Source organism: Melanerpes formicivorus, unplaced genomic scaffold, assembly GCF_026170545.1.
Source record: "Melanerpes formicivorus ecotype bairdi unplaced genomic scaffold, bMelFor1.0.p_v2 SCAF_30, whole genome shotgun sequence".
Lineage (NCBI taxonomy): Eukaryota > Metazoa > Chordata > Aves > Piciformes > Picidae > Melanerpes > Melanerpes formicivorus.
Window position 1 is genome coordinate 1,104,832 of NW_027142382.1, and position 19,175 is coordinate 1,124,006.

Here is a 19,175-nt window from a genome sequence, read left to right on the forward strand (position 1 = left end):
CTCCAGCGCTGAGGCCTCAACTACCTCCCTAGGCAACCCATTCTAGTGTTTCACTACCCTCATGGAAAAGACTGTGTATATCACAGTCTTTTGAACATCTGTATGTTTGGGGGGGTTATTTAATGTTTATAACTAACTGTCATTCATTCCATTGTCTACTACCTCAGTGCTTCCCTTTTGTCAAGGTCACTTTTTGAACACAAGTACCTCTTCCTTAACTCTTTGCTAAATAATCTTGTGCATTATTTAATTTTCTTTACCTTTCTCACTGACAGAAATCCAAAAGCAACCACAAAGTGCTTACAGTATGATTCCTTCTGTGACACTTAATGAAGGATATTCTGTCAGTAAAATTAAGGTAAAAGTACAACATCTTAATTGTTCTTTCCTTGGTGCACAGCAGATAATACCACACCTATCCTTCAGGCTACATACAATACACAAGGCAAAGCAGTTCCATCATGCACCCCACAATACTGATAGACTGCCTGAACAGTCAGTCATAGAATCATAGAATTGTTAGGGTTGGAAGGGACCTCAAGGATCATCTAGTTCCAACCACTCTGCCATGGGCAGGGACACCTCACACTAGATCAGGTTTCTCACAGCCACATCCAGACTGGCCTTAAAAACCTCCAGGGTTGAGGCTTCTACCACCTCCCTGGGCAACCTGTTCCAGTGTCTCACCACCATCATGGGGAAGAACTTCCTAACATCCAATCTGAATCTACCCATTTCCACTTTTTTTTTTTTTTTTTTTTCAATTCCCCTTAGTCCTATCACTACCTGACACCCTAAAACATCCCTCCCCAGCTTTCTTGTATGCCCCTTTCAGATACTGGAAGACCACAATAAGGTCTCCTTGGAGCCTTCTCTTCTCCAGACTGAATAGCCCCAACTCTCTCAGTCTGTCCTCATAGGAGAGGTGCTCCAGCCCTCTGATCATCCTCATGGCCCTTCTCTGGACACACTCCAGCATGTCCAGATCCTTCCTGTAACAGGGGCTCCAGAACTGGACACAGTACTCCAGATGGGTTCAAAGCTTTTCTTGTATGCAATGTGAAACCTGACGTAATGTTCAAAGGAGAATAAAATAGCAGGCCAGCACAAACCTAGATGTGCTATCCCAAGGGAAACGCATCACTTTATAGGCTACAATAAACCCTGTCTTACATAGTTAAGAGCAATCTCTTCTTGTGGTTTGGCATGCAATAGTAGTCCTATTTCCACTTATGTTTTTTCCATGTGACAGAGCTCTTTCTGCCTGTTGCTTTGCCTTCCCATTCTTTTCTGCAGCTCTCCTTTTCCTTTTCAACATCACAAATTATCTGAATGCTCTACTTTCAAAATCATGCCAATACTGAAAGCTCTATTTCCATGTGTAATCAGTTCACCATGGCAATCAATCAATAGCTAAACTAAATATATCAATATCTTTGCCAAATGTGGCGGGTCTCTCTTGTTCCTCTTCTCTTTGTAAAATGCTTCCAGAATCTGTTGCCCCTCTCTTGTGAAGTGGGGGACATTACAAACACATAGCAGCCATAGAGACTGTCCTTTTACCACCTGAGAAAGTCACAGTAAGAACTAACAACAGTTAAGGAATGACTGGATTCACAGAGGTTGCTGTTGGGATGACTGTGAGAAAAAAAACTGGAGGAGGAGGAAACAGTGTACATATTTTGTCCATGTGACCTGAAGTCCACAAATAGTACCATGATGAATTTCCAATTTAAATTTATTATGCTTGCTGTCATTTTTTTGCTAAGTCTAAAAATACACCTGGAAAAGGAAAACTAAGGTAAAAAAACCTAAAAATAAAGCTAGAATCTAGCATGCATAAAGAGGAAAGAATTCTAAGTGTTCTGTATACACACTAACAAACTTTATTCAAAGGAAAAGAAGACCAAATACTCAGCAGTATGCCACAAGAGCCCTTGATATTGTGTGGTTATTGCCTGACTGCTACAAAACCATTTTGCATATCATAAATTTTTCCTTTAAGGGACTTCAGAAGTACTAAAACTCTGAAATGACAGTAACCAAGATACTGTAGTGGGAGAGTATTTATTAATACTTAACAAGATAAATGACAGTATCATTAATAAAAAGAAAATAATTTCATATTTCTCTGCAGGACTCCAAAAATAATACAAACCAGCATTACTAACCACTTTCACAATGCTTTAAACCTTTTGATATCACCAAGCAATTTAATGTTAGAATGTTCCCATGGGATAGGGAGTTGTGTATAGAAAAATAGAACAGCTGAAAAATTAAGCAACTTCCCTGACATTTCCAGTCCCTGAGAAGTGTCAAGATCAAAATTGTCTCTGTAAAGTATGATACCCAAATATATCACCTATCAGGGATTTGCAGCACTCAAACCTTCATTTTTTTCCGATGCTGTGCAACTCCATCTATTTATTCATAGTGCTTTATTAAGGGGACATGTAACTTTTTGTTTAATTTTTACCTTTGTGCTCATAAATAAAGAAAATGTGTTTGAGTTTCTATGGTAATAAATTAAAATTAGACCAATGCAATAATCTGTGCAAAGCACCTGCCTATGAGATAGCAGAGAAGGTGGCTGGTTGTCTTCACGTTAGGCAAGCTTGGCTGTCAAAGTTGAAAGGAAGGATTTTGAGTTGCAAGGCAAAAGATTTCTCCAGGAAAATATTTCAGTCTCCATCTAACCTGATAGACAAAGAGGTGGTTCCCAGAGTCCAGAGGTGAATGTGGGCCCTGAACACATCCTGGCTCCACACTGAGATAAAAACTAAAGGTGCACAAGCTGTACCCTGCATTTCCACAGGAAGGAAACCCAGGCTTGGGATAAGACTGAAGCTGTAGTCTCCTCTTGTCATGCCCCTGAAATGGGTACACTGCAGCACACACATGCCACTCTCCATAGAAGAAACACATATGCACAAAAAGCTATAGAATTCAACTAAAGGATACATACCAAGCATCAATAAAGTTAAACCAATTTGCATCGATTTACACCCCCCCTAGAATAATTCCATAAGTAAAATTCTATCTTCAATCAGCTTTGTTTCTGCTATTAAAAGTTGAAAGTAGAACTAAACAATAACAGGCCTTCCAAATTTATTTTATTGCCTGTGCAACAATAAACTGGTCTGGTAGGCTACATTATCTGCACAATCAAGATTAGTATCTTCTCTGTGTTTATAATAGCATAATACAGTTTTATTCCATCAGATTGCTTTGGGTTTGCTTTGTTTTAGTTTTTTTTCCCCTCGTTATCCTTAGAAATAAAACTTGTTCCTTTATCAAAGTTCTCTCCTTTGAAGGGCTTGAAAATGCTGCATTTCCTTTCTTCCCCTTTTTATCACAGGATGACATTTTAACTTCCACTAAAACTAAAACCTGAGAATTACTTATGGCCTTTTTAAGTTGAATGACCATTACACAGTGACAAAAAAGACCCACTAGAAAGTATAGAAATACAGATAAATCATCCCTGGAGGTACTCAGAGTTGGGCTCAACAATGCTCTGAGCAGCCCGATCCTAGTGGAGGATATCCCTTCTCACTGCAGGGAGGTTGGACTAGATAACCTTTGGAGGTCCCTTCCAACCCAAAACATCCTATGATTCTATACATCATGTATTATCCTATTACCAGTATGGATATTTCAGTATATCCTTATTTTTAATCTATATATCCACAATATTTTCTAACTAGGCTGAAAATAATGGCCAATGCCTAACAGCTGATCTTCAAATTAAGCTTTAAACTAACAAAATTCCCAGAAAAAACAAACAAACAAAAACACAAAACAAAGCCCCCAACACTTAGTTTCAAACATTATTCGATACTTTTGGAACACCAAAGGAATATAAATTTTAATATCATTTGAAAGAAAATGTTTTTATTCAAAGGAGGATCATCAACATGGTTTCACTTGTGTGTCATGTTATGACATCTTAGTTCCTGTATGCTTAGGGTGGCTAGAAAACAGTAATTTATCTTTACACTGCTATTAAATTTGCCTTCTACAATCTCAATTAGTAGTAGAATAACCAATTTACAATAAACAATTTAGAATAAACCAGACTAGGTTGGAAGAGACCTTCAAGATCATCGCGTCCAACCCATCAACCAATCCAACCCACCTAAACAACTAACCCATGGCACCATAGCTGTTAGCAAGACTCAAATAAAAAGGAATAAAAACTATTCTTCTTTCTTAGAGATTGTGAAGTTCTGATGTCAGGCTGATCCAAAAATATTGCATATACATATATATATATATATATATAAATAAAACTTCATTTTGCTGTAGGTAAGGCCAATTTTAAATATGGCTGATGAAAATGTGAATGTGGACTACACCTAATCAGAAGTATATGATAAACTGTCATGCATAATTTATCCTAACCTAACACTTTATTATATTTAAAGGAATCAGGTCAGTTATTAATTGAAAGCAAATACAGGAGAATATTTAGCTTTCAGTTCCCCAAACGATGGTGATACTATTCTAATTTCAAACTGAAAGCACAGTAATAAAACTGTAGTATTCATGTTCTAAGATCTTTTCCCCCTCCATCCCACAAATGACAAGAGTGGCAATTGTAGTTGTTTCAGCTGTGAACTGAAACTAAGTTATACTGACATCCTGGAACTTTCATGTCATCACAGGTAATCTGTGAATAATTACTGTTCAAGACAAGGTACAACACATGAACTATAACCTTGTTATGACTTTGCCTTTCTGCACTTTCTGGGCCCGTTTGTTTTTCTCTACACTTGATCAACCAAGCTAAGATGACCTATGCTTTCCCTGGTGGTACAGAAAATGTTCACAAATTGTAGCCATGCCACTCTACTCCATACTTTATTTTTGCCCATATAGCACAACAAATTGATTTGCTGTGGCAGTAAACAGTGAAATAGTCTCTTCAGCAACTAGTAATTAGTTCTAATACTAGCAGACAAATTAAAAGGCAGTGAAACAAAATGTCTCCATCAGGCACTCATAATAGCCTTCATAATACATACAGTAGATGTTGTGAAGACTAAGGTGGATAAATGAGGAGAATGCTGATTTTGGCATCCAGCTTACTTTCAGATAATCTAGCTCATCCCTCTTGGCTGACACCAGACCAAGAATAATATTAAGGAGTAATAAACTCCTTCCAGCAAACCTCTGATTCCATGGTTCACTGGTCTCAGACCTAATCTATCAATCTATTTGCTGCACAGTAAAAGGTAAGAAACACATTACAGACCTGTTATGCACCCTGGCAGGTGGTGTATGACAAGAACTGAATTCATCACAAACTCCAGTGCCTAGTACCCCTTTTGCATGCTTTGAAGCCCTAGGTGGTTAGCTTTCTTGGTTATCAGAGCAGAAGATGCTTTGAGCTTTGAAAACAATGAAAAATTATTGATGTGAATGAATAAAAATGGTTATAATTTTTCATACAACTAAGACTTCACAAAGTGTTGTTTTTCATTTTTACAAGAAATACTGGCTTTGGAGAGGGTACAATAAGTAAGACAAGGCAAGATAGAAGTCATGCTTGCAAATGTGGACTTTAATCTTAATTCTCTCCTTAAACTATGTCTGAGGTAGCAGCCTATTAGAATCACTATTCAATAAAACTGTTTAAAGAAATGTCATTTTAAAGCTATTACTATCCAAAGGAAGAAAAAAATTCTTCATGTAACTATTTTCAAGGTCACCAGCACATGATACAAACACCTAAAAGCAAAGACAATACCGAAGCAAAAGCAAGAAAAGCTTCTTTTATGTGATTGCAAGTCCTTTCATACTCAATTTCTTTTCTCGGCTTCTTTCCATTGCTGTAAGGCAATAGTTTCTCTGACTGTAAAGAAGGTTTGAACATGATTTATTTCTAATATGTCCCCTTGAAGGTTAGGACTCACTGGTGTTGTCCCCCATTCCCCTGCTTGGCAGATCACGGCAAAACAAAATTTGTCATAACCTTAGGAGATATTTGGTTACGTTCTTAGGTGGTGTAAATTGCCACAGCTTCTCCAAAAGAAAGAGAATTACTCTAGTGTATGACAGATAAGGTCCTGCCTTACATTATTTATGTAACTGTCACATATGTTTCATGTTTTGAAAATAATATCATCCTGGAATACCAGATAATAGATTGTTGCAAGTTAAGTTTTAGAAGAGATAGCAGAAAACAAAACAAAACAGCTTGCAACCAAGGATTAAAGATACACTCTTAGAAGGGGTGGGGAGACAGAGAAATCTCTGTATGATGTTTGTCCACTGTGCTTTGAGGAACACAAAAAATATGCGCTCATCAAAATAACTGACTGCAGAACCATCCTCAGGTGACCTACAGAAGTTTGCCTGATATAAAAGTGCCAGCGCTGCAAGCTTTGGATACCGGAGTTTTTATCATTGCTTACATATCTATAACTGAAGGAAGACAAGGTATGTCCCTCTGTCAGGCTTGGGGATTTTCTTTCCATGATTTCTAATTTTATTTCAGAGGAGTAAGTGAAAAGATGAAATAAGGCTTCCTACCCAAATTATGAGTAAAAGAAAAGAAAAAAAAATGTTTAAAAAAATATCCCTTGAATTTCCTTGGAAAAAATCAATTGCAGAAACTGAAAAATAAATTAGCTGCTTCTTATTTATTTATTTTTTAAAGTTTTTGAAGACCACATGGGAAATAGAAAACCTTCAGAGAAAAAGAAGGTCTTCAGAGAACATGTATGGAATTTGAGTCTTGTTATTTTCAAAATGAGTTTCTGTTCTGTTCTGGTTTTTAAAGATTCTTTATAATTCAGCTACCAAGAGCCAGTGAAAAAATAATTTTGCAGGTGTTCCTGGGTTACTACAGCTGCTCTCACAAGTCCCCACTCAACACATTACACAGTTTTATGTGTCCCCAGAGCTGGATAAATGAAATAAAAATAAAGTGGTTAAGTAATGATCTCAATTTTAAGTTCAATTTTTTGGTTTTAATCTTTTTTGGGAGTAAGCAGAAGTTTTTAAATGCGAAATTCCAAGCCTTGCCAGAAATATTACTTAGATCTAGGAGACAAACTGGTACAGCAAATGATTCTCTACACAACAGTTTTGTCCCCCTTATTTCATCCAGGCCTAACTACTTTCAACAGCACTCGTAGTTGCTCTGCGACAAGAAATCTGCAACATTTCTGCAACAGTAAGCAGAAAGTGAAATGCAAATTTTTTTGTGTGTAATTGTACTAAAAGTTTGGGTTTCTTTTCCTGAAAACCAGTGTTGTGTTTCTAACACTCCAGCTCAGATTTTCAAATCACAGTGCCTAAATTCAGCCATGTGTATGCTTACTTCAACTATTTTGATCTTGAAGTGCTCTGAATTCTTCTATATATATTGACTTCAGAAACCCATTTGTACAGAAAGAGCTACTTCTGTCCAAGCACCTAAATAATGATTAATGTATCCAACTTGGAGTTTGTGAATGTGATCAATATTTATTATCCACTTTTGTCTGAGCCATTAGGTAATATTCTAAACTTCACCAGGCTGTTTCTGTTAGGAAAATACTAATAAGGGTCTCCCATCAAATAGATTCCTGTTTATTTCCCAGGTCAGTGCTTGAAGTTTGTAACAAAATTCTCCAAAATCCCTCTTCATGTTTACACTGGCATCCTGGCAACTTCAATCAGTAGACATCACAGGTTAATGTTCCAGAATCTGAGTTTGCTGTCAGGCTCAAAAGAAGTCCTTCATCTGATTCTAACACTGTCCTTTTCTGACCAGATTAGTCTATACCTTGAGTGGTGGTCCTCTGGACAATGCTTTCTACCATTTCTGCTACATAAGAAACAGAAGTTAAATGAAAGCACACAAATTATCTACTTCTTCATCAAATTTGCTATTCATTGTCATGAGTTTCCAAGATAAAAATATAGTACTTCCTCCCTTATTCTCCCTTATCCTCCCTTATTTCTCCCCATGAACACATAGATCCCAGAAAAGAAAACTAGTGGTACTTTGCTAGACAGAAACTGAAATTCAAAGCTCAAGGTTGGAAGAAGCATGGTGGAAAGTGAAAGAGTGGCTGCAGCTTTCATCATGGGGTTGGAGATAAGAGAATTAGGAAGTGTTTCCATAAAGACAGTCATTTGCTGCTGCCTCTCACACATGAGTCATAAAAGCCAGACTATTTGCTGCACCCTCAAAACAACCAGACTACAAAAATGGTGTTCTACATTCCACTTTTAAGCATCAGGCCTATAATGTAGGGAGTATATTTGGATGCTGAGTCCCTTCAGTCACTAATGGTCTTGGCTAGCTGTCATTGTTTCTTACAGTAGTATATTGTACACATTTTATTTCCTCAGGTTCATTATGCATACAAATATCTCTTCATATACAGAAAAAACTTCTGGCAGAAAATATATAAAGCAAATATTTGCTGCAGATTAAAATATTATCCCACACTTATAACACTAATATGTCCAACCTTTAAGAAGCGATGGTTAGCCTCCTTCAGCGTACTCTCAATCTTATGTTTTTTGTCTGGGTTCAGTGATGCACTTCCAAGTGCTATTCCTCCAGTTTCATTTAATCGTTTCAGTATTCCCTTGTGTGGCGGCAGCTCTTCAACTCTTAACTGGAACAGACAAATACAGCAGTTAAGATGAACTGTGGTAGAATTTCCATCTCTCTTATCTTCACCTTTATCGATTTGTGTATCAGCTGAAGGAATAAACTCAATTGAAGACCAAATAACAATCGCTTTGTGAATGTAGAAGGCTAAAACTCCCCAGTGGATGGAGGCTAAAATCTCTCATTAGTGGATTAAGCCTAAATAGAGTCTTAAACCCACAACATGGGGTTTCTCAGGATATGAAATCATTGTTACATATGCTCCACATATAGACACTCAATAGCTTGTGTGTTTGAATTTTTTTCTTTAGTGTGAAAAAGTACTTTGGAGAAGATTTTTAACATGTTTCATGCTGTGAACACTCAGATAATATGTGGTGAAAAGTCCCCCAGTTTCACTTCATACTGAAGAGTGTTTGTGAATGTTCATTAAAAATCAAAACCAAGTAATGCCGAAAGATGCAAGGCATCTTCTAAAAGTACCTCCTCTCCATCATCGGGCTGTTGCTGCAAATTTGTATTGTCAAAGGAATTTGATATAACAACTAAGGACAATTAAAATAAAACACAAGTTTTTCCAGGATTTTTATTTGTTTTTCTTTTTAATATAAGCAGGTGGTTTGAAATGAGACACACTGCAAGACAATCCATTATTACTTGCTGCATTAGGATGTATTCTTTTGTGTAGCTCCAAAAGAACAATGTGGTCTGTAAAAACTAAGGTACAAATAAAATATGATCATACTTTTAATTTTGGGTTATTTATCCCTTGGGAATACTACAGCATAAGTTTCTCTTTTCAGTACATTTCTAATTACTTTTCTTATTTTAATTGCCCATTGGAATGGGTTGCCCAAGGAGGTGGTGAAGTCGCCATCACTGGAGGTGTTCAGGAGGAGACTTGATAGGGTGCTTGGTTGCATGGTTTAGTTGATTAGGTGGTGTTGGATGATAGGTTGGACGTGATGATCTTGAAGGCCTCTTCCAACCTGGTCTGGTCTATTCTATTCTATTCTATTCTATTCTATTCCTATTCTATTCTATTCTATTCTATTCTATTCTATTCTATTCTATTCTATTCTATTCTATTCTATTCTATTCTATTCTATTCTATTCTAATTTGTACCTGAATTTTGCAATTCCACTACTCTGATTTATCTAAAAAACATGCTAAATAAATGTTGTGTTTGATGGCAAAAGTCTTCTCTGAATACAGAATTTCATTTTATTCAATGTATAACTGATACAATAAGGAAACATTAAGAACAAGACTCACAGTACCTTCACTTTGCTAAGGCAGTCTCTTAACTGGTCTTCATTCCCTGGTTCAAGGGGTGTACAAATAACGGTGTCTGCTTCCTTTAACCATAAAATCAACTTGTTCAAGTCCTCTTGAAATTCTGATAAAATATTCTTTTCTTCCTCTATCCTGCAATAAAAGCATGAAATTAATGTTTCTGGGGTGGGTTTTTTGTGTTTGTTTGTTTGTTTTAATCCATACTAAAAGAAAGACTATGGAAAAAAACATAAATCTTATCATTTCTATTAATTATTGTTAAAAGCATGTCACTTTCTTTTAAATATAAAAATTATCTGATCAGCATCCTTTTAACATACTATTAAATGAATTTTTAATGAAAAAAAATAATAAATCACCCTAAATTCATCTTCTGGACTGCATAGAGCAGGGAGCAAAGAAATACATCAGAACTAGAACTGTTAACAAGTCGGACCAGATTCTTGTGTGAGCTAACAGTATGGAAGTCCAGTGTCAGAAAGGAAAAATTCTGCCTCCAAATTTTAATAAACTGCATCTGTAAAGTTGACACTTCAACCTATTTCGACATTCTCTGCAAGCAGATATTTTGGTGACCATGCGTCCTGGATAGGGTTACGGTTTTGGTTTGTGCTGGGGTTGTTTTTTTCCCCAGTTTCATGAGAAGCTGGGCGGGCGGGAGCTACTGCCAAGACAGCCACCTGAACCAGCCAGTGGAGTAATTGATACCATACTGACATCTTGCCCGCCATGTAAGGGAAGGGCTGTCTGGGCAAGTTCAGGTGCTTTGACCAGGGAACTGTGAAATGCCAACAGTTTGAGGGCTGAGCTGGCCCATCATCACAGTCACTGTTGCATTTTGTATCCCTCACAGTATACATTGTTTCATTAGTGTTATTGATCTCCCTGACGGTTGTTATCTCTGTGTTATTCTATTAAACTCCCATCTCAACCCACAGAGCTTTGCCTTTTTCTCACGTTGGAGGAAAACCTCAACCCACCACACTTCCCATCCCACCAGGGAGAGAATAGTTGTGTTAGGAGCTGTGTGGGGCCCAACTGCAGTTGGGCCTGAGCACAGTACTTTGTGTGAGGCATTCCATTTAGGAAAGGTTACAGCTTTTAAGAAGGAATACGATAGATTTTCTTTCACCTAAATTTAGATGTCTATTTTGTCTACATCTACAAATTAGCTGTTGATTTTCTCACCCAGACTCTCTTCATGCCAGGCGGCATTTTTAAAGTGTGATACACAAATTCATCTTAGATGATTACAATAGGAAGAGATAAATTCTGCCATACAACTTTTTTCTTTTATTAAAGGAAATCCAGCTGAACAACTAAGACATAAAAATTGAAAGCGTCTAAAGTAAGAGTACTTTTGTCATGCCTGCATGGAGATCTGGACTTTTTGTGCTTGAGCTTTCAAAATCATCAAGAGATGCATGAAGAAAAAGTTCAAAGGCAGCAGCAAAAAGCATTAACAGAATGTGAGGCCCTGGGAATTTAAAAAACAAGTGGATCTCTTCTGAAAGAAAAAAAATGGTTTATATAAATTACTTATAATTTATTCTCCAAACTTATTTACAAAACAGAAGCCACACTGAGTCTTACCTGTATGGAAACATTAAATAAAAGGAAGCAATAATTAATAAACTATTCAATAATAATGTGGGGGTTTGTTGCTGTTATTTTATTAAGGTTACTTGAGACCACAGCAAAAGATGTAGAACCACGTTGGGGTTTCTTAAGTGAAAAAAAACAACAAAAGATGAATAGAATAGAATAGAATAGAACAGAATAGAATAGAATAGACCAGACCAGATTGGAAGAGACCTTCAAGATCATCGCATCCAACCTATCATCCAACACCACCTAATCAACTAAACCATGCAACCAAGCACCCTGTCAAGTCTCCTCCTGAATACCTCCAGTGATGGAGACTCCACCACCTCCCCGGGCAGCCCATTCCAGCGGGCAATCACTCTCTCTGTGTAAAACTTCCTCCTGACCTCCAGTCTGAACCTCCCCTGGCACAGCCTGAGACTGTGTCCTCTTGTTCTGGTGCTGGCTGCCTGGCAGAAGAGACCAACATCTGCCTGTCTACAATCCCCCTTCAGGTAGTTGTAGACAGCAATAAGGTCACCCCTGAGTCTCCTCTTCTTCAGGCTAAGCAACCCCAGCTCCCTCAGCCTCTCCTCATAAGGCTTGTGTTCCAAGCCCCTCACCAACTTTGTTGCCCTTCTCTGGACACGCTCCAGCAAGTCAACATCCTTCCTAAACTGAGGGGCCCAGAACTGGACACAGTACTCAAGGTGTGGCCTAACCAGTGCAGTGTACAGGGGCAGAATGACCTCCCTGCTCCTGCTGGCCACACTGTTCTTGATGCAGGCCAGGATGCTATTGGCCCTCCTGGCTTCCTGGGCACACTGCAGGCTCATGTTCAGCCTACCATCAACCAGCACCCCCAGGTCCCTCTCTGCCTGGCTGCTCTCCAGCCACTCTGACCCCAGCCTGTAGCTCTGCATGGGGTTGTTGTGGCCAATGTGCAGAACCCGGCACTTGGATGTGTTAAATCTCATGCCGTTGGATCTGCCAGTTCTTTCCAGGATCCAACTGGGTTTGAGAGATTAGATCATTTATTACACATAGTAAGGGGTTTATTAATGTTTTAAGAATATAATTCAACATTACAGTGGAGAATCAAGGTCAAGATTATTAATGTAGTATTTCTGAATACAAAATGTATTAAAGCAGAATTAAAATGGGTTTAACTTTCTCTAGTTTTCCATATTTGCCATGATGGTCAGTCTCCATAGAATCCTCTTGAGAAGTCAAAAGAAATTGCTGCTATTTTAAACTATGCCATAATTTATGTACAAATTATTTGTTTTGTTTTGTTTTTCCAGGAAACTGTGTTTTCTGATGACTAACTTAAGTAAACGTATCACTTTACAAAAGATATATGAATAAGCTTCAGGCAAAAGAGAATGAATAAATGTGTCAGCTTTACATTATCTAACAAAACATACTGAAAATAATAGTTGCTTGACACACTAGTCTGCGCACATGCACACAGATACAGCCTGACAAGCAGTTTAAAAGCCTTTATTGAAGCATCTATAGCTTAAAAGTTAGTATTCAAGCAGAAGAGTCAACATCTATCTTAAATTTGTACATCCAAATCCCCCAAACATTTCACCCTGTATTATGAAATCTCATTTTAATTCATAAAAATTCTACATGCCTTTTTTTTTTTTTCCCTCACTATAATTTCCAGACAATAAAAGTATTCGAGTGACTTGAATTGTTCCACATTTATTTACAAGAAAAGAAAGCTGCTTTCTAAATGTTTTAAGTAAAAGCTTTTGGTTAGAGGGGAAAATGAAGGAAGAAAAGCTGTGCAATTTGTAAAATTCCTTTTAAACAACATCATCCTGTTTGTAATTTAAAATGGAGGAAATCTGTTTGGTCATGTGGAAGTCAAGTCTCCATAGCAGTTTGCTCTGCACAAACTGTTTCTCTTCTATCACAGATGTCTGTCTCAAACAGACTGCTTCCTGAACCCCAATTTTTATATTCAAGTATCTGTGACACACTATTCCTGAAGCCATACACTGAGTTCAGGCACCATTTGTGTGCCTACACCTCACCTGTGCCATCTTAAGGTCATTGTTTCACAGCCAAGCTTGCACAAAGGTCAAGCATTCACCCAGAATGTTAGAGGCACTTGCTGCTTTGCCACCACCACAGTGCCCAAATCACCTGTGTCATCACACGGGTGACACATGCTCCGTCCTGCTTTGGGAACACGTCTACCAATCACTCACAGGTAGGGTATGAAGGGTGATTCAACAATAAGAGGCAGTACCCACCACCAAGAAAACATTGACCATATAGGACACTGCTGGAACTCAGAGTGGTGATATTTTCCTCCTCTTAGCACTGATCATAGCTCACTTTTCTCTTCTCTCTCTCTGGCATTCACTGGGTAATCACCTTGCCTGCCTGAAGAACCACTGTATTATCACAGTGATCTGCACTACGCAATGATTAATAAACTTCCAATCATTCTAGCCAGTCTATCCTTCTCCTACAATCTTGATGTCACTGATTGGCATCACTAAAGAGCCTCCTATAAACCCTTCCTCTGAGGTCAGGCTGTAACAGGTCAGCAGAGAAAATTCTAGTAGTGAAAGGGACATAAGCTGAATTAAATTTCATTTCAAAGCAAAAGAATCTCTAATTTCATGTTACAAGTAAAAAGGTTTTACAGGGTTTTGGGTTTTTTTTTTTGGTGGTTTTTTTTTGTTTTGTTTTGTTTTGTTTTTCCAGAGGGAAGGAGTTTGTTGTTGGAATGCTGACAATTATAAAACAAAATGAGGAGCATAGAGTTCAATGAGTATTTTACACAACTTACAAACTAGCAAAACTTTTGCTAATGCTTTGCCTGCCTTCCATGTAATTTGGTTTATTGCATTTCCTTAACAAGGCATTCTTGCAAGATAGAATTTCTGTACCAAATGAATGAACACTTCACAGGCTCTGCAGACTGTTCTCCAAAACCCTAGATTACAAACCAGGGTAAAGTACCAAAGGCAAAACTCTTGACCGGACTGCACTATTCAACTGCCACCTCACAGTCTGGCTACACGAAACAAGCTGTATCTTAAGGGGACCTGAAAGAGATGATATCCACCATGAATGAGACAGCCTTCTTGGGATGGCAAGACAAGAAGACACCACTACAAAGGTGTTCTTAAAGAAGAGCGTTCTTACATTCAATTTGCAAGAAACAAACACTTTAGAAAGTGTCTCCAGCTACTAATGACTGGACTTCATGATCTTAAAGATGTTCTCCAATCTAAATAATTCTATTGTTCTAAACCCATCCTTTTTTTTGTACTTGTACTTAAAAAAACAACTTCAATAACATATTCAGTGAACATCTGGGTAAGAAAATATGCTAAAATGAAAGTATTATGAATTGATGTTCCTCAGTAATTATAAGTAGCCCACCCTTTCAAGGCTTTTTCTATACAGCCCAATTTAAAGACATTTTCTCTTTATGTCTAAAATGTGAAGCATTATTTCTGTGTTTGCCTTCAAGTTTAATGCTTTTATATAATTTATTTAAGTATGTATTAGCGATAATAATGAATGTGATATTTAAAACTCTCCATCCCCAATAAAGCGGTAGATGTTTTATTTCCTGAGTCAGTTCAATGCATTTCGATAAGAGAAAAGCATTTTCTTCTTGAAATATTGGCTATGAATTATAAATATTCTTAATATGTTTTCATGAAATGGGTTTGTAGTGATTAGGGATGAAAAAAATATATATATACAGAAAAGCAAGTGCAGAATGCATTATTAAGTATTATGAAGTCCAATAATAAATCATGCATTGAGTCATAACAAATAAAAAAAGTTCATACAAAGGAGATTAGTAAAAGGCACTACAGGTTTAAATGGAGATTGCTTTTTTTTCCTTGCTCAGCTGATATATCCATAGATTGCTATTACCTCAAGCATTTCAGATGGATTGTACCTGGAATATTAGGTAAGCAATAAATTTAAATCTACCCTTGCACTGGACAATTTTTTGTCAGCTAGTGTTCAAGTACCAGATAGAGGGGAACTGCATTCTTCAAGGTTACAAGCAGTTTAGGGAAACAGAGTTTAGCCATCTCTTTCAGGAAAATGAAAGACCCTGTGGAAACAAGGCAGAGGGCATTGGAAAGTGTGCATTAATAGTAAAACAAAGGAGAACCCTACTGTTCCAGCCAAGGGTCATAGTATCATAGAATCATTTATGTCAGAAAAAAAACCTTTGAGATCTAGCTCAATCCAGCCCTGTCAAATCCACCACTAAACCACGTCCCTAAGCACCCCATCTACATGTATTTTAAATGCCTCAAAATGCTGCTCTGCAGATCATGGAACTTCTCAGCTTGGATGAAAAGACAAGACAGGCACAGCTGTGGAAAACAACCTTAATTTATAGATCTTGGGAGCCGACATATTTTGCCCCTGTTCCCACTGTGCTTTGAATCCTGACTGGAAAGCCATTTGCCCACAAGGAACCACATTAATGCTGTTATCAACTATGATTCACACACATTTGTTGGGGGATGACTATCATTCATGTACACTGCACTTTCACAAAAAACTAATTCAGCAACCTACATGTAACAATTCTACTGCAAGTGGAACTAAATTAATGATACTCCACAGCTAAAGGCATCCAGAAGTAAAATTTTCACAACTAAATATATGACTTCAAATGCAGAATTTCAAGGCCCAAGAGAGGTCCTTGTGCAGAATTAGATCACAAAGAAGCATAAAGAGACTAAACAGAACTGCCCTGGTGGAAAAGCCCACTAGGTTTAAAAATATTTCAGAAAGGAAAAACTGACAAATATCAAACCATTTATTATTTTCAACTACCACCACAGATCTAAGAGTTTGAAGGATGTGCACAGGACAGAAGTTAAGACATTTTACAACTGAATAAATCATCCCTCTGGAGCTGCAACCACATTGTGACAGAAGTCAGTGCAGCATGGACAGACAGTCACTGCCTCATGGGATCAGTACCAGTGGGATCAGCAGCTTTTTCCAGCTAAAGAAAGATACAGACATGCTGCGCCTTTCCTCCATTCTTCAAGCTGTATCTCCCCCCTGATTTAAGCTATTTAGACAGTATTTTCCCCCCGATCTTAAACCTACTTTGTCTTTTGCAATAGACAAATTAAGCAGTAAAGGTTTACATTTCTTTATATTGTCAGAGGAAAGACTTGCACTGACATTCCAGAGAGAACTCTGGAAAACAACATACACTATGGTCTTACTTTCCTGTGGTAAAAAATTCTTGCCAGTGTTCCTAGGTGTTTCACAAGCCAATATTGCAACTTTTAAACAATGCTGTCTTCAAGAACAGCTCCTTTCTATGGTGTCACATGCTGCAATTGCAGAAAGTTCCTGTTTCAAAAATCTGTGATGTTGCTGCAAAAATAAAAAGCTATATTAAACATAAATAATAATATGAATGAATATTGTATATATTTAATTGTATTTATATGTTAAAATTATTATTTATTAGAAAGATGAAATATTTGATCAACTAGGTAGCTGAATTTAACCTACTTTCATGTTCAGCCACAGTATTTTGGCCAATGGCAACTAACTTTCACAAAGGGAGCATATTTACTCTGAGGAGTAAAGAGGAAAACCTGCTAGAGGGAAATTCTTATCAGTCAAGTAATCACCTAGATTTATCATCTAGTGATTTGGGTTAAGCTACCAATAATTCAAAGAGGACTTGGCAATAAAGTTAATATTGCAGGATCCACAACATGAAAATCACACCTACTTACGGACTTAAAATTCAGAGTGACCTGCAGGAAAGCTAATAATTGTGATTCTTTTAGAAATAGGAACTCAGTGCTATTAAATAGCATAAACTGTGTGACAAGAAATCCACCACAGAACAGGAATTATTGATGCTATGAAGCCAGAAGTAAAGCTGATGCAGTTAACTACATAATTTTTGTGTTTCAAATGTGCTTCAAAGTCGAAAAATATTGCATCAGCAGCCACTTTCAAAATGGTTCCTAATTAAATAGTTGGTGATTCTGTAGACAGCAATGGCAGTAGGAATGTGACAGTGACTCCCAATGTGTTATGTATAGTTAAATAGGCATTAGTAAAATCATGCTGCACTGGATGTCCAAAACCAGTTTTTACTCTCAAAATAACTCACCAGCTTAGCAAAGAGAAATTATTCACCCTATACTTAGGAGTCAATATTTATAACTATGCTTAGAGTTTGAAAATACTGGGTTTAAAAATAAATTAGTGTATTAACTGAAATGCTAGGCAAATTTTTGCTTCTCTGAACAGACTCTAAATAAAAAGTTCTGCTTTAGATCCAGAATGAGATTGTAAATTGGCAAAAAGAAATAGCTGGGTTTATTTTAACATAGTATGTACTAATATTTACTAGACATAGGAGCCCACTGCTGCTCTTTTTTATTCTCATAAACAAAATATTCCAAAATAACTGCCTAGAGATTAAACAAACACAAGCCACTGGTGCCAAATTGTTCTTCACAGAAAAGAAAAAAACAACAACAAAAAAAAAAAACTGAGAGAAGATATTTACTGTAAAACCAACAAAATCTTCCAACACTATTTATACAAATATCACAGCAAACATGGAAACTTGAACATGTTTTCATGTACTGTTGTTTAGGATTTCTAGAAACATAAGCCATATCAGTCAAAAGTCCTAATGCTGCTGGACTGGTATGTCCCTGCAGAAGGAACTTGACAGGCTGGACAAATGGGCAGAGTCCAATGGCATGAGATTAAAAACATCTAAGTGCTAGATTCTACACATTGACCACAAGAACCCCATGCAGCACTACAGGCTGGGGTTGGAGTGGCTGGAGAGCAGCCAGGTAGAAAGAGACCTGGCGTTACTGGTTGACAGTAGGCTGAAGATGAGCCAGAAGGCCAATGGCGTCCTGGCCTGCATCAGAAATAATGTGGCCAGCAGAAGCAGAGAAGTCATCCTGCCCCTGTACTCAGCACTGGTTAGGCCACACCTTGAGTTCTGTGTCCAGTTCTGGGCCCCTCAGTTTAAGAAAGATGCCGAGTTGCCCAAACCTGTCCAGAGAAGGGCAACAAAGCTGGTGAGCGGTCTGGAGAGCAAGCCCTATGAGGAGAGGCTGAGGGAGCTGGGGTCAGATGTTCTTCCCAAGTCAAAACAGGCTGTCTAAAACCAGCTAATCAAAGTTGGTTTTTTTTTTTAAGTGAAGCAGATGCTATTTTATGCTGAGATCTGTAGGACTGCAACTGTAAAATGAAGACAAACTGGTTCCCCATAATTTTAAAAGCAGAAGCACAATTTCAAACCTTTCTGAGGCAGTCTCTCTGCCCTGATTTCAGGGAAAGTCTGAGAATCTATCATCTAGTGCCACGGTGTGAACCACACAATAAAACCCTCTTTCCTCAACCTTACCAGATTACCCAAAACCTAAACTCTCAGTAACGGCTTTACTCTTTTGTTTTCCTATCCCTTATCCTCACGTGTAAAGCAAATAACTGAGTATAGTGATGTAATGGTACCCTAAAAGATAAACCTGGGAAATGGAAAACTTCAAATATGTTAATTCTGTCACAAAAAAAAAGGCATGCCATTCAGGCTCAATGCACCTGATAGCAAAATTATTGAGCTGCATAGTATTTGAAAGAGAAATCAAAAAGATTTCTTGA

The 19,175-nt window shown here is 37.6% G+C and overlaps 1 protein-coding gene across 8 annotated transcripts in view; it reads right to left on the reverse strand.

The window, feature by feature from the left end:
• DMD (dystrophin) overlaps window positions 1-19,175 on the reverse strand; it is a 1,318,095-nt gene that overhangs the window by 413,270 nt on the left and 885,650 nt on the right. For all 8 annotated transcript variants that reach the window (XM_068155047.1, XM_068155048.1, XM_068155051.1 and 5 more), the window contains 2 exons: window positions 9,899-10,046; window positions 8,472-8,621 (listed from right to left, as the gene is read on the reverse strand). In XM_068155047.1, the coding sequence (XP_068011148.1) occupies window positions 8,472-8,621; window positions 9,899-10,046 (298 nt within the window). The remainder of the gene's footprint in view (window positions 1-8,471; window positions 8,622-9,898; window positions 10,047-19,175) is intronic.